Here is a 26,197-nt window from a genome sequence, read left to right as displayed (position 1 = left end):
CCTGGCACACTATAAGCCAGAACAAGGATATTCATGACACTATAACAGGAAATCAGCCTAGCACACAATAAAAATTTACTAACCTTGACACTTTAGATGGCACTTTATGATTATTACGGGGGGGAGGGGGGGGGGCTGTGCAATGTCCAAATACGAAATTTCAGGTATCATGTTACATATTAGTGAAAGTCACATTCATTTCTGTTTGTAAATATGTAAATAGTTTTCTGGTACAATCGTATTTTCATAATTTAAATCCAATAAATATCACACTATTAAAGGGGTATTCAAGTAAAAATACTGGTCTAAATACGAAATTCCAGATACCATGTTAAGTATCACTGATTGCTCTTTTCAAATATACAAATAATTTTCTGGCACATTCATATTTGCTTGACTTTGAAGTTGAAGTGAAGGAAGGGGGGGGGGGGGACTAAACTAAAATAAAGATACAGGGCTTAATTAAAAATCCTTTATGTCCATACTAAAAGATGTATAGTCATTCCTCTCTTTAAATATATTATTTATTTGTTGGGCACAATGCTTATATATTGTTGGTTTTTTTAATGGATCAAAGTATGCTACTCAACTCTGTTTATAGAGAGACCAGAAAGAGTGGGGGTGTTTAAAATATAAAAATAAGGGTATTAATACGAAATTCCAGTTATTGTGTTATAAATTACTGGAAAGTATGTTTCTTTGGCTGCTTGAATCTATCAATTATTTCCTGGCACATTCAAAATTACACACGGTCGTCTAGATAGTTTCTTATGGTGTGCCAGCTTGATTTCTTTTGTCGCGCGGTGAATATCCTTATAGTGTGCTTGTGCCAGGTTTCCATATATGTTAATAAGTCACGTGATATCCTACATTTGCATATGCAAGTTGATGCTGTGCGAAAGTTGCTATGTAGAAAGCGTGAAGGACAAATGGGATGTGGCAGAGCGCAAATGTAAAATGTAATGAGAGAAATGTAAAATGTAGACACGTCAAAAAAAGTATTTTTCCACAAAACATTTGTCATTTAACACTTAACATTTGACGTTTTACATTTAACTCTTGCCTTAGAGGTATTTTGACTTTATTAATATCGGTATTAGGACTTTGTACATTGTACTTTTTACATATAATGAAAGGAAACGACATTGTCGCAGAGCATTTAATATTGGCAGCGATACCCTTCCATAGATCACGTGAATAAATGTCTATTTAAACATACATTATGCATATTACAGGTCTTTTTTTAGGCCTGAAATGTTATCTAAATTATTAATTAGACATTAATTTGATTAATTAACTTATCCAGATCATAATCAACTCTCGATGTCGTCGCTAGCCTGCGATGTTTGTTGAATTAGGTTCCGATTTGCTGTTTAACTTCCATTCATGATTTAATCATGAAATGGATAATCGAGACAATGTGTTTTATCATGCTGACCTTAGTAATGTTAATCAAGGCTAGGCTGAAAATTCAATCACTAAAATCTCGGTTCAGAGTGGATCAATTTGACTGAAATTTTCAGCAAATTCCCTTTACATTATCTAGTTTTTAACTATTATAGTGAGAACTGCCAGCTCTTTATCTAATCTCCCATAATGTATCTTTAATAATTTATATAACATTTGAGGCCAAAAGGAGATTCTGCAATAGGCTGATTTGTTACCATTACATACAACATTGCTACTCATTTCTGTGTCTCTGTCTGTCAAAAGCAGTAAATTCTGATTCTCATATTTTGTAGTGTGGGTTAGTTGTATTAAATTAAACTTTTAAGAGTGACTTAATTCAAATGACAACTTCTGTCAACTGCTGGAAATCCAAATGAAGTAAACTGTGGGTCCCAACCACTATTATTCTCCTGCAAATGTCATCAGTTTATGTACATGTCAGTAACAAATTCACACTATGGTAATATTAAAACATAGATGCACATACTGTACTGTATAGCTAAAACCGCTTCATTCAAAATAATGATGTTATAACTGCACTTGTACTATTATATAAATTCATAGATGACGGTTTTAAAATAGACAGAGAAATGGGGTTTAATGTCGGGCTTTTATGTCCCCTCAACAAAAACTAGGTCATTTCAGGACTAATTCTATTTCCATAATTCGCTTGTGCTTACAGATCTTTATCAGTGGGAGGAAACCAGAGGACACAGAGAAAACCCACAGACAGGCACCTCTCCTCCTTCTCACATACAAGCAGGGTCAGGGAATCGAAACCACACCACTTGACTCAATGACAGATTTTATGATCTAAAACAGACGCATCAAACTATTTTGCCACCCACCCACCCCCTTATTTATGGTTTTAAACCATGGCGTATCATTAATCAGACTGTAACATCGTAAGTGGTGTTCTGGAAATGCTGTGTGAGATCTATAAATTGAAATTCCACAAAATTAGGTCTGTCTGGCCCTGTGTCATTACACCGAAGGGAAATCAACTTACTGATATAGGCTGGTGGCTCTAAAAATATATAGTAAAACTAGCTGTAAACAAGAACTCAAAATGGGGTCATGAATGTCAAATTTGACAGTCTTGGGTGGTGACTAATTTCACAGACTGAGGATATCTCATACTTACACTATAGCACTCGAGAGGATCCCCGGCCGTATGGCCCGCCATATCTTGCATCAAAATTTCCAGTTTTACGACAGATGAAACCTTCTTTAAAAAATTCAACCCCAAATCTTCCCACGACAATCAATAAAACTCTTTGATCGGCTAAAAAAACAAAAGTTGACTTTCTCTTCTATTTTTCAGCAGGTGCCCGGTTTCAAATTTCAGACTATAGGTAAATATAAACTGAAACGAAGTTAAGGCAATTTTATGTATTAATTCATAATTTAAATTATTATTTTGATATAAACAAGATATGAACTGTACGTGTTATTGTAGTTATAGATGTAATAAATACATAACGATTCTAGATATTTTTCTCTTCATTTGATTTTTGTTTCGTTTCGATAAAACTTTCATTTTAAAATTTGGCACAAGCCAGTATGCCGCCAGACTTCAAATAAAATGTGCACGTGAACGAACCGAGTAAATTATTTTTTTCTCTTGCCACCTACTGAGTTAATTAACAAAAGTCGATCTTAAACAGTTGCTGGAGATGGACTTTAAGAAACAAGAAACTGTGGTAGAGCCTATTGATAGATGGTTTATGAGAGAGGTACGAAATAAACAGAACATTGCCTTGTGCATATTGATTCTGGAGACTGAATAATAGAACCAATTAGGCTATAAATGTCCGCTCCACTGGTGTGATATCGCAGACCATGTCAATGCCCTCACTTTTAGTAATAGAATTTTGACATGCTTCTAAACTAAAAGCATAACAGTCACAAATATCCATAAAAGGCGATTATGTGTGATCGGACTCCCCTTTTCTATTTCCATCACTTTCCATCACTTTTACATTCCATTACCTTTACATTTTAGGGGGGCGCGCGCTGTATTATAAAGGCTGTCATTGCATTGAGTCAACTGGTGTGGTTTTGAATCCCTGGTTGTACGTGACAAGGAGTAGGGTTGCCTATCCATGCTCGTGTGTTTTCTCTGGGTCCTCAGGTTTCTCCTCTCACTGCTAAAGACCCCTACGCGCAAGCGAATTATTGAAATAAAATTAAACCATATGTTAGTCCCGAAATGACCTAGTTTCTCTCTCTCTTTACATTTTAGGGTTAGGGTCAGGTATTTAAGATTAAAACCTATAAATTCAGGGTTAGTGGCTTAAGATTAATACCAATGAGTAAGACAAAATCTTCAACAAAAATGGGAGTCACATCAAACATGAATGCCCCATAAAAACATAAATAATGATGTACACACTGCCAGTAATAACTTAAATGTGTGAAAGGAAAATAATATTCGGGGGGGGAGGGGGGCTCAGATGAGCCAAATGTGGTGTCAAGGGTTCCAATGCACTGCCCAGTTCACAACACCTTCATGACAGACAGTGCTGCTGTTCTGGATATTTGGGCTTTGTAAAGGAGCAAAATATTTTTTCAGCTTCTTAAAAATGTGGTCATGTTTTAAAACTGCTGATCGGACAAGTATAATTTCTATGGCTTAATATGTGATAAAATGTCCATATTCATTGGCCTAGTCAGAGCACAACAGTACGTAGGACATAAAACCAAAATATCAGTGGTAGATAATCTCCTGACTTGGATTCAGTTGGATTAAAGAGCAGTCCTTCACGTTTAAGGTGAGCTTTCGCTCCTGCTCCTCTCGACGCACATCGGCTTTCCTTCGAAGGAGTCATTAAAGACTCCTGCAAATTAGCTAAATTGCTCTCCTAAATATTGAGAGTAATAAACTACTTTAAGTTTTTGTTTACTTTTAAACTGCATACATTCAAGGTCCGGGACAATTTTATAAACATGAAGAACTGAAAAAGTGGTCTATCAAAAGATTTTACATAACACCGTAGGTTGTGTAGTATTTTCAGCCAATTTGACTGTCAAGTTAAGTCCATAATAATACCAGTGTTACTTATTTGACATCTAAAGCATAATATCTGAATTGAAGCCACGGCAAAGTGTTAATACATAGGTCAAATCCCGCTGGTTGTACAGGACTCCATGGAAAGGTGAAAGGGGTTCCGGTTATCATGACGGTCGCCTGTATTATACAGGGCAAAATCACAACAGTGGCTTGACTGCAGAGAGTGGCATAGGTTTTTTTTTAGAACTGAATATGGAGGAAAGGTTTTATATCATGTTAAACCGAGTTTATATTCTTTGAATGGCATTTAGTACTTGGAACATAATCAAAGAAACATGTATTTGCTTGATAACGACTTGTGAAATCTTGTTGAAAACATCACAGTGAAAAAAAACCATGCGTGTAGTAATTGTCATTCCATAATTAAGTGTGTTTCTTTGAAAACTGAGTTTATATTTGTAGGTATATGTTTGGAGAAAAATTGGAAGTATATTCTGGTATATAACCTGTCTACCTATATTGACTGTGATTTATATTCTGGCTGTTAATATCAACATCTTTCATCCAATACAAACACTAATAGGTAACATTTTGTTTATCTTAAAAATAAAATTAATTTAAATGTCTTCCGTTTTATTCGGCCAAGCCAGGACATAAGGCACCGATCACAGACTTTGTCAGGCACAAATTATGACATAACATTTTTATTATAACATATACATTGTGTAATAATTTGTGTCTGACAATGTTTGTGACAAGTGCCTTATGCTCGGGTTTGTATATATTCATTGTGTGATAATTTGCCTATTCCTGAGATTAAACTTTATTTGACAACCTTCTATTGGTATGAGAGGGGGTGGTTGGATGGCCGAATGTTTAGCATGTGTGCGCTGTATCATAAGGTCTTGTCATTGAGTCAACTGTTGTGGTTTCGATTCCCCAGTTGTACGTGACAAGGAGTAGGGTCAACTGTCCAACCTCGTGGGTTTTCTCCGGATCCTTCGGATTCCTCCCACTGCTAAAGACTTTTACGTGCAAGCGAATTATTGAAATAAAATTGAACCATGTGTTAGTTCCAAAATGAAGTAGTTTGTGTCGAGTGGACAATAAACCCCATTTCTCTCTCTTTCTCTATTGTTATGTTTCTGACTCACTAACTAGAAGGTCATGGATCGATCCCAGTGTTGGCCGATAAAGTTACTCTTTGTCAATGATGCAGGATGGAGGGTCTGGCAAGGAATGTTGGTATCCATGTCAAAGAATCCATGACTAGGAATTCGATGAAGAGTAGGCATTAACGCCGATATCCAGGCAAAATTTACATAATAGTACACTATGTGACATATGCCTGTGGGGGGTTGGATGGCAGAATGGTTAGCACATGCGCCGTGTATCATAATGTTTGGAGTGGTTTCGATTCCCCGGTTGTAGATGACAAGGAGTAGGGTCGCCAGTCCAACATCGTGGTTTTCTCCGGGTCCTCCGGTTTCCTCCCACTGCTAAAGACCCCTACGTGCAAGCGAATTACTGAAATAAAATTGAACCATGTGTTAGTCCCAAAATGACATAGTTTGTGTTGAGTGGACGTTAAACCCCATTTCTCTCTCTCTCTCGACATATACCTGTCTTCATTAGCCTGGTTGGTGCAGAAAAGTAGGATGTTAAACTTAACCTTGTTTCATTCCATTTTCATTTATTTATCAACCAGTTTCAGCAGATTACATTTGACATATATAATTCATAAACTTTGTAGGAGTATGTAAAAACAATGTTTTGTTATATTACAGATGTCTTTATGACGATATTTTCGTTGTCAATGGTGTTACAACTGGTGTTTATATTGATAATAAATGGAGCCTTAATTTGGTATTCTTCAGCATTCTTTACAGGTAGGTAAATGAGGTAGAAAAGTAGAACGTTAAACAAGCCTGGACAGAAAGTCTCACCTGTCACAGATTTTGTCAGACATAAATTATCACATAACATTTATTTTGTGTGATAATTTATGTCTGACAAAGTTAGTGACAAGTGCCTTATATCCAGGTTTGGGGGGTTGGATGGCCGAATAGTTAGCATGTGCGCGCTGTATCATACGGCCTGTCATTAAGTCATCGGCGTGGTTTCGAATCCCCGGTTGTACGGACAAGGAGTAGGGCTTCCTCCCACTGCTAATGACCCCTAAGCGCAAGGGAATTATTGAAATAAAATTGAACCATATGTTAGTCCCGAAATGACCTAGTTTGTGTTGAGTGGACGTTAAACCCCATTTATCTCTCTCTCTTTAGGTGTAGTAAGTATTTGATTACTTTCTCTTTCTATTTTCTAGTGACGCCTGAGATTGGTGAAACAAGATTTAGTAATTTACTACGTCTGATGAAAATAAGTCGTTTATGTCATCTGGGTGTTTATTGTATGGGTAGTGTGATTCTATCCTGGTGTTGTTCAAGTTTCATTGGTGGAAAATATTCGTCTTTAACACAATCCCCCGATGGGTATGTATACATATTCTAGTTCTTGTTTAACATAAGACATTATCATTATTTAAATTTTGTTTCCTGTTTTTGTTGAACTGTTTCTTTGAAAATGTTAAAATATTTAACAAAATTAGTTTTAAATGACAGTTATGACACTACACATATATTGCTTTCGCTCTGGTCCGTCTAGCTGTCTGTTGTCAACAATTTTTGTTTGGATGTATTAATTTGGAATTTATACACAATGTTTATTTTCATGAGACGAAGAAGCCTATTCATTTCTGATAATTACTGTCAAAGTTTTGGCCAGTGATCATTTAAAAAATCTTATGGACAACACTTAGAGGCTAAAGTTATCAACTGGTGGAATTCCTACACAGTGTTTCTATTAGAGAGGAGGGGTTGGTTTATCTAGTGGATTAACGCTTGCGCGTGAAATCATAAGGTCTGTCATAGTCAAGTGGCACGGTTTCGATTCTGCGCTTGTACATGACAAGGAGTATATGGTCGCCTGTCCATCCCTGTGGGTTTTCTCCGGGTCCTCCAATTTCCTCCCACAGCTAATTATTTAAATTAAATTGAAGCATATGTTAGTCCTGTAATGACCTAGTCTGTGTCGAGTGAACTTTAAACCCAATCTCTCTCTCTCTCTCTCTCTCTCTCTCTCTCTCACTGTGTATTAAAACAATTTCCTATAATTATTGATCTATTTTAAAGATTGACTTGAAATTCATACTTCATGATGCTCGGCATAAGCTTCTTTTCCTAGCAGCCTGTCATTTTGAATAAATGAAATGAAATGAAATGGAGTTTAACATCCTACTTTTCAGCATTGACTGGACTAATGAAGATGGGTGTACACCATACAGTGTATTTTTAAATAGTTATGTAGACAATTATTGGGTAATATATATTTGTATTATACTTTTCAGACTCGTGGTGAATTTAAATGAACATCACTTATTTCTGATTTTATATGGATTATTTCTGGGAATCAGTTTCTTCTCACAGTTTTACCTTGACCTCAATAATTATCTTGAGTTTCCATTGATACAGGTAAATATACATCTAAATAGCAAAATCGTTGAAAGTCTAAAATGGGGTTTAATGTGCTACTTTTCTGCGCCAATCAAGTTAATGAAAACAGGCATACGCCATGCAGTGTGCTAGGAGGGCCTTTTATTTCAATAATTCGCTTGTGTGTAGGGGTCTTTAGCAGTGGGCGGAAACCGGAGGACCCAGAGGAAGCTCACGAGGTTGGACAAGCGACCCTACTCCTTGTCCCATACAACCGGGGAATCAAAACCACGCCAGTAGACTCAAACACAAACCTTATGATGCAACGCGTATGCGCTAACCATTCGGCCATCCATCCCCCACCTATAAAATGACCTGTAGGTTTGGAAAAATTGTGTTAATTGTATTTTTTGTTTTTTTTAGAGAGACAAGTTTTTTCAAGTGAGAAGTATGACTGGTTGTCTGTTGATATGTTGTATTAAAAACACCCTCAGACAAGTCAAATATTTTTATCTTCTCTATTATTTATTTGGTGAGTGAGCTTAAGATACATTATATAAGATTTAGATAGAGCTGACAATTCTTGCTATAATATTTAAAACCTGTATAATGAAAAGGGAATATGTTGACAATTTCCTTTTATAACAGATGCTACCCATGACAAATGATAACTGGTCTTGAAATATCCCAATGATTTTTCTTCGCCCATTCAGGGATTCAAATCTTTGGAGTTTCAGGTTATTAGTTCAGTGTGCTGGCCACACCACCACTGTTGACCCATTAAATAATATAGAATAATTCATATTTAAAGAATAAGGTCAGAGTTCAATAAAATGTATTAAGTATTTTTTTAAGGTTCTGTTCCAAGAGGATGGGTGATGTATAATCTAAATCTGCAATTTAGGTATGTTGGATTGTGTATAAGCTAAACCACCTGAATAGCTCTCCGTACTGGAGATTAGAACCGTTTACTAGTTCATGGGGCGGCCCTCATTATTCACTGGAGATTACGACTGTTTACTAGTTCTTGGGGCAGCCATCATTATTCACTGGAGATTATAACTGTTTACTAGTTCTTGGGGCGGCCCTCATTCACTGGAGATTACGACCGTTTACTAGTTCTTGGGGCAGCCCTCATTATTCACTGGAGATTAGGACCGTTTACTAGTTCTTGGGGCTGCCATCATTATTCATTGTACTTTGGCAGTTTAGGTCGGTTTAAGGAGCACTAGGATTAAGGTTAAATTCCCTGAATATATAATTTTATGATACGTCAGTTGACTGGCAAGTAAATTCGCAGCTGTCAAGTTCATAACTATTAGACAGTATATTCGTCCTGTTTTACTGTGGTGTACAAACTTTTTAAATTATATTTTACACTGTTGATGATGTACCATAATACAGTATATCCTGTTTAACTGTGGTACGGCCTGTTTAACTGTGGTATATAGCCCGTTTAACTGTGGTATATTAGACAGTATATATGGCTTGTTTAACCGTGGTATATTAGACAGTATATATGACCTATGACCTGTTTAACTGTGGTATATTAGACATGGCATATGACCGGTTGAACTGTGGTATATTAGACAGTATATACAGCCTGTTTAACTAGGGTATACAAACTGTTTAATTGGGATATATTATATTTTACCTGTGTAGATGATGTACCATTAGACAGTATATGGATTGTTTAACTGTGGTATATTAGTATATACGGCCTGTTTAACTGTGGTATATTAGACAGTATATATACGGCCTGTTTAACAAGGGATATATTATATTTTACAGTTTAGATGATGTACCATTAGACAGTATATATGGATTATTTAACTGTGGATTATTGTGGGAAGTTCTGATATTTGGTGTTTATATCAATTACACCTGGTCTCTGGCGAACATTCTCTTCAAAATATACCAAACAGAGGTAATATTAAGGTTATTACCAATAAAAACCACATTTTAAAATACTTATTTCTCATATTTGTAGGTATTTAAATATGGTGAATTGAAATTTATTTTTTCGAATGGTAATTGGGAGCATACTGTGAGTTAATATAAGAAAGAAATATACCTAGATCAAGTCTAAATCATGTCTCAACCACAAAAATGGACAATTCTAAAAATTTTTATGTTAATAGTTTAGTGTACAGTGAAATTCAAATCAAATTAAATTTAAAAAATCACCATAAAGCCTGTTTTCAATGTGTGCGTTTTGGCCAGTTACATTACATTTGCATTAGACCGGCTTTTTCAACGGCCAAAATGTGTACATGGAAAATTGGCCAAAATGTGTACATAGAAAACAGGCCTAACATGGATCCATTGGGTTAGATTTTGTTCCTGTCACTATTTTAAAGTATCAGCATTTTTGTCTCGCACATTCACAACAAATAAAAATGTCCAAATATAGTTATCTAAAACGATCCAAAAACGTAAACAAATACAGTAGGTCTACCAGTATCCGGTCGCACAGGTCGGGAGCATATTTGGCAACAGAGTAGCCAACTTAATTTATTTAATCACTAAATTTCAGAGTTCCAATAAGAATTACACAATAAACATAGAAGAAACAGGATCATTATTGGGTGTTAGAGGACAAATGTTTTTAGCTGTCATGATAGGTTGAGATATTTTCTGAGGCAGTCGGCACATGTTGTACTCTGAAATTCTCCTTTTCACTCTACACTATTTTTGGAATTGCGAGAAATTAATTCTGAAACATTCAATCAAGTATCCCCAATTTGTATCAATTTTTAATGGGAGACAACTCTGTTTTCAGACCTTACTCTCATATTATCTCCCCTTAGACCACTATTTGAAATATCTTCTAATATTATTTGTAGCATTATAGTTTCCCAGTAGAGGATGTATTTGATAGTCAGTATCAAAGATGTCTATACGATGCTCTCAACTGTAATATTCAACCGTTAATCAAGGTAGGATTATAATTAAAACCCTCTCCTTTTAAATCGGAACAATCAATATTTTGTTTATCTGAGGTTAGCAAGACTTTCTTTTAAACATCAGTCTCATTTCATAAATCAATTTGTAAGTGATCTTACAGAAGAAAAACCTACAAACGTTACTGTGTAATGCTTTAACCTTTTACCACTTGGTACATTTAAATTTTGAGTAGACCCCGGTTCCTTGGAAAAAAGATAGCCCAAAATACAACTTTTCAAATGACTTGGGCTGTTTAGTGCTCTCAAAGCAGCACTAGTTGCGGGTGGTCCAGTTTTTAAAAGGTTATGGGTGGGTTGGTGACCAACTGATTTGACTTCTGAGCTTTAGATCATAAGGTCTTTCATTGAGTCAAGTGACGTGGTTTTGATTCTCTGGTTGTAGGTTCGCATGTCCATCCTCGTGTTTTTTTCTCTTGGGTTCTCCGGTTTCCTTCCACTGCTAAAGACCCCTATGCGCACGGGAATTATTGAAGTAAAATTGAACCATATGTTTGTCCTGAAATGACATAGTTTTTGTCAACTGGATGTTTAACCCCATCTCTCTCTCTCTCTCTCTCTCTCTCTCTCTCAGCTTTATGGTTATGGTTGACTTACCTGATTCAATTGACTAAGAAGTAAGTTAAAGATGCCTTCCCGCGTACAAACTGTGTAGTTTGATGATGTATTTGGACTAAAAACATATTCAAACTAATTAATCTATCAAATATTTGCTTCAAATCCTTCACAGAACATTGTAATTTGTATTCGCGGGGAAATACCCAAAGATATAAAAAATATATTTTTAGAAGCCATGTTTGTTATGTGACTTATTAATTACTGTCCATTTGCCATACATATTGAAGCCTAAGTAAATTCTTGGATTACCGCCCACCCATACAAGAAATATCAACGGCTCCCAAAGGCAAGCTGGCAAAAAATAAGCCGTCAGGTCGGCAGTTAGTGATACCCTGACATTTTTGCCCAATGGTTGCCACATGGGTGCTCATGGAATCCGGTATTTTTATAGTAAGATTGAGCGTCTCTACTTTCCACTTAGACCAGATTTGCCATACTTTTATTGGAAATAACTATCCTGTAAATACTTTTGTGAGAATGCATCTTTAATTTCACAGCCAGTCAGCCCATTAAAATCAAATCATGATTTCATTATTTTTTTCAGTATTTGGGATTTTTAGACTTATATTCACTGGCCAAGTTTTCAGCAGAGAGAAGAAAACGGATATTTTGTTTGAGCCAGCCCGGAGGTCATCCACACGCATGGAATCGTATCAGTTCTGTATGCCTAGCGGAGATAAATGATTTATGTGGACAGATTGAAGCTGCCAATTGGAAAACATATGCCAGTGTCCCAGTTAAACAGGCAAATGTAATAGATAGACCTTATACACAAGGTAAGAGGCAGAGACATTATGATCCTGTCGGTGAGGTGGGGTGGCGGTGGGGGAGTGGATGTTTAACACGTACGCGCTGTATCATAAGGTCTGTCATTGAGTCATCTGGCGGGGTTTCGATTCCCCGATTGTACTTGACAAGGAATAGGGTAGCCTGTCCAACCTCGTGGGTTTTCTCTGGGTCCTCCAGTTTCCTCCCACTGCTAAAACCCCTAAGTGCAAGCAAATTATTGAAATAAAATTAAACCATATGATAGTCCAGAAATGACCTAATTTGTGTCAATTGGACATTAAACCCCCATTTCTCTTTCTCTCTCCCTGTTGGCGAGTGTATTGCAACCGCTATCTCGCCGGCCAAAGGGAATTCCCCATGACCAAATCTCTTGTTAGGAAGTACATTTAACCTGGAGACTGCATAGGACAGAATGATATAGGTTTCTCCAGATATACAAATACATGCATAGCTCAGATCTGTGGTGACGTTAGCCATAGGGTGTTACCTTGAACCGAATTAGTAGAAAGTATATTTAATCCCAAGACAGCATATAGGATAGACACGACAGAAAAATCTGGATTGAAGAGTCTATTTTCAGGCTGCTTGCTGAGGTTGAAAATTTCCTACTACACTGAGGGAGCTAGTGTATTGGAAGAGCTAGTATTCTGGAGGAGCTACTCTTCTGGAGGAGCTACCTGTAGTCTTCAAGAGGAGCTACACTTCTGGAGGAGCTACTTGAAATATTCTGGAAGTGCTAGTCCACTGGAAGGGCTGGTATTCTGGAGGAGCTAGACCACTGGAAGGGCTGGTATTCTTGAGGAGCTAGTCTTCTTCTGGAAGTGCTAGTCTTCTTCTGGAAGTGCTAGTCTTCTTCTGGAAGTGCTAGTCTTCTTCTGAAGGACATAGTTTTCTTCTGGAGAAGCTACTGTCTGAGCCATCATAAACTAACTTGCCTATGTCTGAAATGACCATTTGTTAATTAAAATCCATTACTCTCCTTCGGGACGACCTTCAGTTGCACAGTTTTTTGCACTATAGTTCAACCTGTGGTCATGACCAGCCATACCATACGATAGAGCACGATCGGGATAGTTCAGACTGTAGTCCGAACCATAGTCTACACCCGAAGGTTGCCCTGGAGTCTGCTGGAGGGCTAACTGTAGTCTACTGACGGAGCTAGTCTTCTGCAGGAGCTACTTGTCTACTCAAGGAGTATATTGGTTTTAAAAGTTGTTTTCGTTTGTTGGAGTGCAGAAATATTGTACCTTAATTCCATTTCATTTCTTTTATAGGGGAAAGTGTGAATGAATCTGTGTTTTATCATTCGGCCACCCTACACAGCATGAACTACAATAATAACTTCAGTCATATTCCACTTGATAACACAAGTCCAGGTAACATATAAATATTTATTTGATGTCTAAAATTCTCCATCTGGAATCAGATTCTCTCATAAAATATGGACATAAAATTTTAAATGAGGACAGATAAAATGAAATTAGATTAACAGTTTTATTTTTGACGCAGATGAAAGAAGTTTAGCCATTTTAATATTTAATTTTAGTGTCTGAAAATGACATAGAACCAGCACCGAAAAAAACATTCACCATATGGAGGGAGAAGGTAAGCTGTTTATATTATATATTCATTATTTTGGAGCCACCTGGAGTTCCCATGTTCGATCCCTGCATCGGGTTTTTCCGGCGGGGTTCCTCAGTGTCAGTATACACATTGGCATGCACGTTCAAGATCCCTTGGCAGTTTGATTTCGATATAAGAGTAGGCTGTAGCGTTGTCAAGGCAAAATTTCCCTCATAGCACACTGCATGTTGCATGCCTGTCTTCATTAGCCCAGTCAGAGCTGAACAGTAGGACGTTAAACCCCATTTTCATTTATTGTAATAGGGTCTCTCCAACCTTGTGGGTTTTCTCCGGGTCCTCTGGTTTCCTCTCGTCGCTAAAGACCCCTATTGAATTATTGAAATTGAATAAATGGTTAATAAATTTCAGTTTGAAATCAATTTATAATGCTGAATTTGTCTCTAGTTTTCAGCTCTGATCAGTAAGAAGCCTGGTATTGGTTATTTTATGGGTGAATTACCCGACTCTAAAAGCCGTGTTCTGTTTGCTGCATCACAAATACAGATCTGGGCTGTTGAAGGTTTGATTTAATTAACAATTTGTAGTTTATGTAGAACAGCTTACAACACTTCACCTTTATTTGGGAAGTTCACATAGCTAGCGATTTTCTTTGTGCTGGGATTGAAGCATCTTCCAAATACATGGATAAACTGAACTGGCTCAATTGAACCCTTGCACCAGTATAAACATAACAGAATCTTCCAAATAATATTGTAGCCGCGATGGCTCAGTAAGTAAGATGTTGGCTCACAAACCTAGAGGTCCCGTGTTCGATCCCCGTGTTAGCCAAGAAAATTCATTGCAATTTTTGGAATGGTTCCCCTTTGGGAGTGGGTGCAGGATGGAGGTCCTGGCAAGGGACAATGTTTAGTCCTTCGGATGGGACCAAATACTAATGTCGTCTGTACAGTCCATGTATAATATTCTAATATTTTCAGCCTTGTCTGATCTGGTGACGGCTTCTTTTGAGGAAGATAAATTTGGTATAGTTCAAAGGTCATTACCCACAATTCTCTCCAGTTTACTCAACTTACAGGAGGTGAGCCTTTGTTTACTATCTGATCTGTTTTCGGTGATGGCACTGCAGTGATCATATGGTCAGGGCACTGCTGTGATCGAGTGGGCAGGGCACTGCAGTGCTTAAGTGGTCAGGGCACTGCAGTGCTCAAGTGGTCAGGTCACTGTGGTGCTCGAGTGGTCAGGTCACTGTGGTGCTCGAGTGGTCAGGGCACTGCTGTGATCGAGTGGTCAGGGCACTGCAGTGCTCGAGTGGTCAGGGCACTGCAGTGCTATAGTGGTCAGGGCACTGCAGTGATCGAGTGGTCAGGGCACTGGATTCTCGACTAGAATGTCTCGGAATCAAAATCCCTGGTTATACGAACTTTCAGGGAGCACCTGTGGGAAGGTCAAGTAATGTGTGTCCAGTTGTTTGGATGGGACGAAAAACGGAGGTCCAACTATGTACACATTAGCGTGCAGAACAGAAGACCTGGGAAGGGACACCCTATAGTCATTTGGATGGTACAAAAACCAAGGTCCTGTGTACCCATGGGCGTGCCCGTAAAAGAATCCTTGCTAGCTGAAATTCGAAAGAGTAGGCCGTAGAGCCGCTTTCCGGGCAAAATTTCTCTCATAGTATGACATATACCCATCTTTATTATCCCAGTCAGTGCAGAATAGTAGGATGTTAAACTCAATTTCAGTTCATTTCATTTCATACACTGTGTTGTTTTTGCTGTATTTTTTTTTAGAATGTAGAGAAACATTTTAAACTGGTTACCCCGTTAACAAGACGTAATAATAAAGATATATTTACTGTCAATGATGCCACGTTACGATATCAACTACAGACTGTGTTAAAGAGCTCCATATATAGAATCATTAATAAATTTGGTAAACATATTCGGTAAGTATCTTTCATATTTCCTTATTTGGTAATTATGTCCCATTGTATTGCCTTATTTGGTAACTATGACCCGTCGTAAGTCGATTCCCTGGTTGTATGTGACAAGGATTAGGGTCGCCTGTCCAACCTCATGGGTTTTCTCCAGTTCATCCGGTTTCCTCCCACCTGGTAAAGACCCCTACGCATAAGTGAATTATTGAAATAAAATTGAATGATATGTTAGTCCCGGAATGACCTAGTTTGTGTGAGTGGATGTTAAACCCCATTTCTCTCTCTCTCATCTTTCTTTTTCTAAAGATCTTTTAATTTCATTTTTATGATTTTTATGTTTTCAGAGATTTACCAATGGATCCAGATTGCTCTAAAAAACTTCGTCCATTTTTGGAGTACAAGGAATGACAGTTAATAAGTGAAAAATGACATTTATAAATCAAAATGGATGAATGATGATAAATATCAGAAATCTGCTGTGACTGCCAGAAATGTTAAAGTGCTCAAAACAAATTTATGGACCAGGAACTGGTTCCCCAGCCCTACTCATCTTTCTCTTCGCTCCGCCAACTCAAGTACTATTTTTTATATGACATCACAATTCCGAGATTGCGGCGATGGTCATGCTTGGTTCCTGGTCCATATTACTGTTGTAATAAGATAATCAGACTGTTTATTCAAGAAAACTTAAAGAATGCAGCCTTTATGTTGGACAAGAGATAAAATTTGTGCTATGATAGTGCTTAGCCAATGAATGATTAGTATTTGTTATGAATATAATTAGACCCATAACCGATAAAAAGACGTTAATAGTGATATTTCCAAGCATTAAGGGGGGGGGGCTGTCCGAAAATTTATATTCTGAAATGTTAATGCTATTGAATTGAAAATAGTACAAATAGTTGGGAAATGTAATAAACAAGGTTGTCTGTGATATCACCTCGTTGAAGTGGACGTAAAATACAACTAATACACACACAATAAACATGGGAAAACTAGCATTAAAGAAAAATTGTTGCCAGGGTAACACATTTTTGGGGAAAAAATTATGAAAAACGTAGGTACACTATATCTCTGTAACTAATTAAGATATCTTTTGCAGGATATAAAAACTAATATCTACCACAGAATCAGACAGAATGCAATTTGAATTATCATTAATATTTCAAAAGTTATCAAAATATTTTTCCAAAGACAAAATATTGTAGTGAGGCAAATGTTTTAAACATCATTTTCCAAGAAACTATAAAAAATATAGAGAAAAACTCGCTGTCTTGTTTTGGGGTTATCATTAAAGAATAAGCAGTCCAAAAATGAGACATTTATCTTTTATTAGTGCCAGAGATATGGTGTACACCCTTTTTTCATACTTTTTCCAAAAAATTGTGTCACCCTGGCAAATGTTAGTTTTCCCTTGTTTATTACATTTCCTAACTACTTGTGCCATCTTCAATTCACTAGCTTTAGAATTTCAGAAAGCATTTTTCGGGTAGCCTCACCCCTTAATCAATATTCTTAACCCTTTCTGTGCAAAATGTCAATATTTGTTTTTCTCTATAGTACTAGGCATTGAAAATTTTTGACATTAAAGTTTTCCACCCAGCTCACCCTGTCGAGAGAGAGAGAGTAACTTTAATAATAGATGTTGTTTGTAAGTTTGACTTTTGTTGTAGAAATTTAAATTTGTACCTTGCTTGTAAAGAAATTGTGTTCACACTCGCTTTCATTTAAAGCCATTGATCTTCATTTGAATGATTTTGAATCCCATCCAAACTACTATACAGTGACAGTTGAATTTTTAAGACTTTACATATATCATTCAAATCATCTCCTGAACTGTAAATATTCTCATACCCATTCTATGGGATTGGTAACATGCAATAAAAATGCATGATATAAATGAAATGGGTTTAACATCCTACTGTTCTGCTCCGACTGGGCTAATGAAGACGGGCATGGTATACATCAACATCATCACGCGACTTATCTAGAAGTGATTCATGCAAGAGGCAGGGTAGGCCTATATTTACACTTTAGAACACCTGATACCATTTCTATTTGGGGGGTTGGATAGCTGAATGGTTAGCACGTGCGCGCTGTATCATAAAGTCTGTCATTGAGTTAACTGGCGTGGTTTCGATTCCCCGGTTGCATGTGACAAGGAGTAGGGTCGCCTGTCCAACCTCGTGGGTTTTCTCCGGGTCCTCCGGTTTCCTCCCACTGCTAAAGACCCCTACGCGCAAGCTATTATGGAAATAAAATTGAACTATGTTAGTCCCGAAATGACCTAGTTTGTGTTGAGTGGAGGTTAAATCCCATTTCTCTCTCTCTCCATTTCTATTTTGAGTATGCTTAAGGATTGAATACTGACTTTTGACACAGTTTATGGTGAATTGAACCATGTTAGCTACCAACTGATTCTCCGGGGTCCTCCGGTTTCCTCCCACTGCTAAAGACCCCTACGCGCAAGCGAATTATTGAAATAGAATTAAACCATATGTTAGTCCCGAAATGACCTAGTTTGTGTCGAGTGGACGTTAAACCCCATTTCTCTCTCTCTCTAGCTACCAACTGAAGGTTATACAGTTGGACATTGAACCCCATTTCATTTCATTTCTCTCTTTATATGGAGGCATAAATAAGTGTACAAACCACCAAACGTTTCATCCTGTATATCATGTAATTATTTCCTGTTACCCTGTTTGTAAATAAACAGATGTATTTTCATCTTTTCTTATTGTTTTTCTTGTTTTTCACCCACAAGGTTGAGAAGGCAGCCCTATTGTAGTACTACCGACTTCTTTATTTGTTGTGTTTGTGATCGTAAATAACACTACAGTAATACTAATTTCCCAACTTTATTACTAAGTTGTACTGGCTTTTCAGGTTCCTCGTTCTCAATGGTAATGACTGGTAAGAATTTCTGGGTGAGCTCTAATCTAGCTCTCCTCTACACCCTAATTTATACCCCCTACTTTTTCCAGGTCTTCAATAACCTTGACGTGAATTTCCACGCCATATAAGGAATAAAACTCTTTATTTCCCACTAGGATAGGAAACATTACCTATTTTTGGTCAACCGACCACAGGTCAATAAACAGCTAGAATTTGATGACTATTTTGACAATGATTATAATTTAACTAAAACATCACTGTTTTTTACGAACAACTATATCCATGTTCATTTAGTACTTGTGATTTGACTTTATAGACAAAATTGAAGAGACAATTTTATAAAGAGCCAAAATTGTCTCAAGGGCCAAAGTGCTACACTATCTCTAAGCCACATACGCTCACTCCAAGGATCAAGACTTGTCCGCAAGCCAGAGGTGAATGGCTAGCCAGAGCTCGAAGCTCGACACTCTAGACCACTAGGCCATCCCACCCCCCACCCCCCCCCCCGTCTGTTCATCCAACTTTTCATTAAATTCCTAAGGATTGTTCATTTGGTGGTGAGAAAGAACCCTTGACCACAAGATACAGGACAAAGTTAACGTTCTTGATGGAATGTTGTTCATTTGTGAATAGCAGGACGGGGGACCTGACAAGGATGGCTGTCTAGTCATTCGGATGGGACCATAATCGTGGTCCCCTTTGTACACATTGGTGTGCACATGAGAGAACCCTTGACAGTTGGAATTTGATATAAGAGTAGGCTGTAGTGCAGAAAAATAGGAATTAAACCTTTTTTCATTTCATTTCATTTGAGTTATCCTAGGATTAATACACAAAAACATTCTGGATGGAATTTACTAAAGCTGAAAGGGATGTTCATACAGGGATATCCTATAAACTATTTTGGATAGTATATTATGTGATGCAAGGCAGAGTTCTAACTAGCAGAGAGTAGGATTATAGTATTGGCAGGTGCGTAAATGTGGGGGGGGGGGGAGAGAGAGAGATCGTCTGTCTCAAAATAAGTGCGGTCACTGCAGTCGGTCTCAAAATTAGGCATCGGAGACTAAATGAATTAATGAGTAAACAAGGCCAGAATAGACGGAAAAAATCCCTAACACGATGAACATATCTGTGTATGATTGCTTTAGGATATAACAATACGTGCCAGTTTTTTTCATAGCTCAAATTAGTAAAAACTGTTATGCGTTCAGTAATGAAACAGAAAAGCCTCAATGAACTATTAACTCTTGCGTGTGAGCGTGACCGGCCGGCACGATGGATCTGACAAAATCACCGATCGGTGCCCAAACTTGACTAAGCGCTGACGCTTGATGAAAAATATGAGGACAGTCATATCTTTGCTAATTTATGCATATTCACCACAACAATATATCGAAGATATAGATCTATGTAAATGGTGTAATTATTATCACTTTCAGAAGTTATCACAGATTCACAGTAATCGGTTCTTGCAAAATTCTTAATAATTAAATAAATAACATGAATTCCCATATATATAGTCAGTCTCATTTTTGTTACCCCCGCCACCCTCAAAACAAAATCGATAGGTACGCCCCTGATGAATTGCATACGTACATCGAGATCACCCCACAAAACTCAACGACTTATGGTTAGACACTATAATCAATGACATATTTATGAATAGCCCCATACGGACGAAAAGTACTTAAATGTTAAAATGTTATTAAACAGTGTTGAAATCAGTTTGTGTCGGCATACCTTTTATCTTTTCAACGTTTACCGTGAAACAAAGCCAGCTTTACGTTTGTGCTAATATTTCCGGAAATAGAGTGTGTGTGGTTTAATAGTCGATAAACAACACGAGTGCCGTAGTCACGACAATGAATGTCTTAAGCTCGAGACCATTAAACAACTTAAAATACAGACATTCGCACGTGTATGGTGGCCCATGGTCGCAATAGCGTTTTTTGGGTTATTTTTGGTATTTCATTTAAAATAAAAATATTAGTACAAAAAAAAAAAAAAAATAATCTTTTAAAATTTAAAAAAAAAATTAAAAAAAAAAAAATCTTTTTAAAAAATTAAAAAAAAAAATCTGTTTAAAACTTAAAAAAAAAAAAATCTTTTTAAAATGAAAAAAAAAAAATCTATATATATATATATATATAAAAAAAAATAATAAAATATATTTTAAAAAAAATAAAAAATAAATAATATTAAAAAAAAAAATTAAATGAAAAAAAAAAAAAAAAATTGAAAAAGAAAAGATAAAAAATAATTCCCGACGTGGCCCATCGTCGCAATAGTGTCTTGAGTATCCAGACCCAGTATACAGCTATCATTAGACTAGAGCGACCAGAAACATTTTGTGGCCCATTGTTGTAGTAGTATCTCGATTATTATGTGTGGGATCTATGAAGAACGTATAAACTCGAACGACAAGAAACGAGTCTGTAGTTATCTCACGTCAACATAATTGTAGATACTTCAATTTTGATTAGCTAAGCACTAAAATAAATCTAATATTATCTATTATCCAATCAAATACTAAAATTTGAATTTTATCTTAGTAAAACAGGCCCCAGACGAAGTCCACGTAGGCTATCATGCTCTATTATGTCTTTTAAATTGATGTTGTCCGCCATCGCACTTTCGCACCTCTTACCCGTTCCTGTGGTCGTAGCAAGGGACTAGCGATGACCTCAGGGAGAGCAGGGGTTTCACAAAAACTGAAGCTAAAATCACTAACATAGATTTTAAAATCAAAGTGAAATTTTAAATTTATGCGTTTCACGAAGATCGGTTGTAACTTAAAATTTAATTTTAATAGATTTTAGTTAAAACTACTTGTGCCTTGATGTGAGGTAACTATAGACTGGTTTCTTGTCGCTCGAGTCTATACCATACGTTCTTCATAGATCCCACACAGGATAATCTGAACGACAGACCCACGATGTTTGACAGGTCACCCTACTCCTTGTCACGTACAACCGGGGATTCGAAATCACGCCAGTTGACTCAATGACGGGCTTTATGATATGACAGGCTTTATGATACAGCGCGCACGTGCTTACCATTCGCCCCCCCCCCCCCGGCTACTTAGTAGTAGTAGGCCTATACTTCGAGGATTAGTTTCAAAGTTGTTAACTACTTTTGAAATTCGACCTCAGGGAGACCAAGTGTTTTAAAAACATTACATAAGCCTTTTTAGGGGAGAATAGGCCTTGCGCACTAGTAGGCCGAATGGTGTCATTAAAGTCAATGACTTCAAACGTCATTATGTATGTAGGCCTAGTTCTAGTTAGACTGGATAAACTAGTCTAAATGACGCTAGGCTTCTATAGTCTATTAATTATACATTTCTATTGACATGCATATGTATAAATACATATATCCAAGTCCATAGACGTCATGGGTGGAAAAATTGTGTTTCACGTGTTGATGTCTGTTAACCTTTTTCCTTTCGGAAGGGGAGATAACTACAAACTCGTTTCTTGTCGCTCGAGTTATGCCACATAGGATAATCGAGCCACTATAGCAATGGGCCACGAGGTATTTCTGGTTACTCGAGTCGAATGATAGCTGTCGTAGGCTGATTTTATACTGAGTCTGGATAATCAAGACACTATTACGACGATGGACCACGTGCAGAATTCTTTTTTTGATTTTTTCTATTTCACTTATTTTTTTTTTTAATTAAAATGTTATTTTTTTTATAGATTTTTTAAATCTTAAATATTTTATTAAATCTTTTATATAGATTTTTTTTTATTTTAAAAAGATTTTTTTTTTTCTTAAATTTTAAAAAGATTTTTTTTTCTTTTTAATTTAAAAAGATTTTTTTTTTCTTTTTAATTTAAAAAGATTTTTTTTTTCTTAAATTTTAAAAAGATTTTTTTTTTATTTTGTAAAACAAAAGAAAAAAAAATGTTTTGTTTTTTTTCTTTTATTTTTTATGATTTTAAATGAAATACAAAAAATAACCCCAAAAACGCTATTGCGACCATGGGCCACCATACACGTGCTTTGCAATAAAATGCGTCAAACAGGTCCAAAATTTTAACTAGTATAAATAATGTACGCTTGGCACATTGCTCGCACCATTATTTGAAATAATGATACGCCAATATCAAAGGATGACGTCACATCTGTATTTTAAAGAGTGATAGATATCTTGTAGTGAACTTCCAATACACGATATTTGGACAGGTTGATTTCATTAAGATTATTTACATATGAAGGAGTAATTATAAAAAAAAGGTAAAAACATTAAAAAGTTATTGCGTATTATATATATAAAAGTCACTTTAAAAAAAAAGTCTTAAAATACGCTGTAGTGAGAACAGAAGGCTAGGCGGGTCATCTTCTCCCTTCGTCTTCGTCATAATAAAGTCAATCCGGATAGAAAGAAAAAAAAAACGTGGGGAAAAAGAATACCATGTTATTTTTTATCTGACCAGTCGGGTGTATGAGAGTACACAACTTTTGACCAGTGTTTTAATAGGCCTGCGTCAAGGCCGAAAAGTAGCCTACGTTTTAGCTCATTTTTCGTCTACAGCTTTACGGAAATATCACATTTTTAAAAATTGTTACCGAGTCCCATTCGTATATCTGCTGTACTGGTCGTTACAAATTCTTACGAATACTTCAAATCATTTTAGTGTGTTTGTATAATGTCTTCGTCACCCGGGTGTAAACAATAACCTATTACCATTAATATTGTATACCAATGGATTGGCATTTGGTTGACTCAACTGGTCAAATAATAGCATTAAGGCCATTTATGGGAGTAAGAAAATCTCCATGACTGGCTCATAATTGTCTGCAGTAATAGAAGGCTTGATCTTACTTTAACCCCATATATCTTATCTACCGGTATGCTGTAAAGCTCGCGGTCGTTGCTTCAGGAGCATGGGCCTACACGTACAACTCGGGTCTTATTTTAGGTCGAAGTCACAGATAACTATTTTCGTTATTTTCAATTTTAACGGGATATTGTTCATAATCTGGGGCAGATATATAATTAAAACTATGAATATGGCGAATCTCAAATTTTAAATATGTACATAGCCTTTTTGTACATAATAAACAAAGAACGATATTATGACATACGGCCTTAGTACTCAACGAAAGTCATTTGGGGTGGAGAGTGGGGGGTCTAAAAAACATAATTTCTGTAACGCAAACGGCTAATTGAACTATAATAGTTTTCACTGGATTCATAAACTCAATAAAAATAGGTAATGAAACAATTTTAAACAAATTAGTGCACTGATTGAAGTTATTGAGTAAAGCCTGCTTTTCGAATAAGTCATACTTACTGCAGATGTTTTTTGAGATTGGACTAAAAGAGTGTTTTTTCAGTCATGGCCGAGGTGTCTATAATTTGCATATTCTATATTATGCAATATAACTGTGCTGTTCTTTTAGTGCTTTTCAGCACCATTGACCCTGTAATTATGGGTGTATAGCTACTGGTTTCATGGAGCTAAGTCAAAGAGTTTCAGATTTAGGGGGGGGGGGGAATAAGTTTTTCACTAATGGCGGCTGTTAATTTGCATATTGTGCATCAGGTAATTATGTGATTATATTCTAAATGTGTTTATTTGTGTCCCTGGCCACGATACATGGGTTTGGATACAATTTCTACCAAATTTGAACATTTGATAGCCAAATTATAGCATTAAATCAATTTTTGAAACATAAAATTATGCTAATTAGCATATTACGCAATTTAACCCCTTTCCACCAAAAATATTGTGAAACATTTTTAGTATGATGTGCAGTAGACCTTACGGAAATGCATACCACCAAAAGAAATTCTGTTGCAATTTGTTTTGGGTTGGGCCCTTTTTTCAGCTAGATTGACTGGACTATTATTCATAACCATCTTTTCATAAATTGGTAAAGTTAAATAACTTGTTTGTGTATATTTTTTGTAACATACGACTAGGAGAGCGGTGATACATAAGCCTATTCTTCGATCCTTTTCTGAGAATAAAATATTATTTCTAAAAAATAAAGAAGATATTATGTAATTATTTTAAATTAAATTTCCGTCTTCAATATGATATTGTTATTCGAAATGATTAATGGGGTTAAGTTAACCGTCTTATTTAATTGCACGAAGTATAGCTAATGAAGACGGGCGTTCGCCAAACAGTGTGCTACGGCCTCTTGCCCAGGCTCTCGGTCCAGCACCACTGACAAGGACATGAATGAATGAAATGGAGTTATAGCGTCTCATTTTTTCTTTGCACCAGTACGGGACTAATGAAGACGGGCATACGCCATATTATAGTGATACGAGGGAAACTTTGGCAGGACAGCAATTGAATGCCAACTGTCAATATGGTTCTTTTATGTGCACATCAACGTGTAAAACGGGACCTCGGTTTTTCGTACCATCGAACGACATGCGCCGGCATTGTCGGGCGCTTGGTCACGCATCACTTGACAAGGGGACCACGCCGGAACATTCCAAGGAACTTTCTCGGCCAAAATAGAGATCGAAAACGTGGGACCTTCTGGTTAGCGAACCAGCGCTGAGCAACGGTGGCTATAAGATATGGTTGTTCGGTTGTATTGTTGAACAAAGGAACCCCCTTTTACGGTGATAAGCCATAACTTTAGGCTTAAAGTAAATTTTATGATATTGTTAATCGGCTATATTGCTGAACAAAAGGACTCCTTTGTTCGGTGTAAAAGACATAGCTATACAATCAATTAAGAATGGTCAATAAAATTGCTGTGGTTGACAATTCTACTGAAAGGGTTATTTAAAATATTTATCGGTCTTATTGTTTTCTGGATGAATTAATTATGGTCAGAATATGATCTTATCCTTCGATTCGTCTGAATGTTCATGTCTTAAATGTATAATGTACTTAAAACACAAAAAATCCCTTTTCTGTTCCCGAAGTGTTTATAAACGATATTAAATATGCATTATGTAAATCTGCTCACTGGAGCTCTTTTTCTGGCTTCAAATCTTATGAATTATTATCTAGACATTTATTTATATATTCACATGACAATTCTCTAGACCATTGTAGGTCCGTAACTAGAGGGGGCACGGGAATTGTCGACCATATAGATACATTGTCCGTCAATTTTACAGCACCCCTGAGAACACTCCCCCTCATCCCACCCCCGTTACTCTGAGCTAGTTACGGCCCTAGACCAGCTGGTGGCTTAGATAATTGAGTGGATTAGACGGTGCCCCGACCTACATTATTAATATGGACGACAATGAAGGACAGAAAATCAAGACCTGGCAATGGTCCTTGCCGAAGAAAATTTAGGCTAATTGTTACTTACAGATTTTAACGGAACGAACATAAGAAATAGTACACCAATTTAAATGAGCTAAACCTCTCTGAATATTATTCATACTATTGGAAATTAAAACACAATTATATTAATTAGAATAAAATATTATTGGTCTATTTCAATCAATATTGGTATTATCCGT

The 26,197-nt window shown here is 36.6% G+C and overlaps 1 protein-coding gene across 1 annotated transcript; it reads left to right on the top strand.

The window, feature by feature from the left end:
- Nucleotides 1-3,019: 3,019 nt before the first annotated feature.
- LOC126818603 (nucleoporin NDC1) lies at nt 3,020-18,570 on the top strand. Its single transcript, XM_050546104.2, has 16 exons — nt 3,020-3,185; nt 4,925-5,045; nt 6,250-6,351; nt 6,789-6,954; nt 7,869-7,992; nt 8,377-8,485; nt 8,809-8,857; nt 9,745-9,880; nt 10,800-10,892; nt 12,079-12,310; nt 13,598-13,699; nt 13,870-13,928; nt 14,352-14,466; nt 14,885-14,985; nt 15,698-15,852; nt 16,188-18,570. Exons 1-16 carry the CDS (start codon nt 3,126-3,128, stop codon nt 16,249-16,251), a joined length of 1,788 nt encoding a protein of 595 aa, XP_050402061.1. The 5' UTR covers nt 3,020-3,125; the 3' UTR covers nt 16,252-18,570.
- The last annotated feature ends 7,627 nt before the right edge of the window (nt 18,571-26,197 follow it).

This window comes from Patella vulgata, chromosome 4, assembly GCF_932274485.2.
Source record: "Patella vulgata chromosome 4, xgPatVulg1.2, whole genome shotgun sequence".
Lineage (NCBI taxonomy): Eukaryota > Metazoa > Mollusca > Gastropoda > Patellidae > Patella > Patella vulgata.
This window is presented reverse-complemented; position numbering and strand designations above follow the sequence as displayed.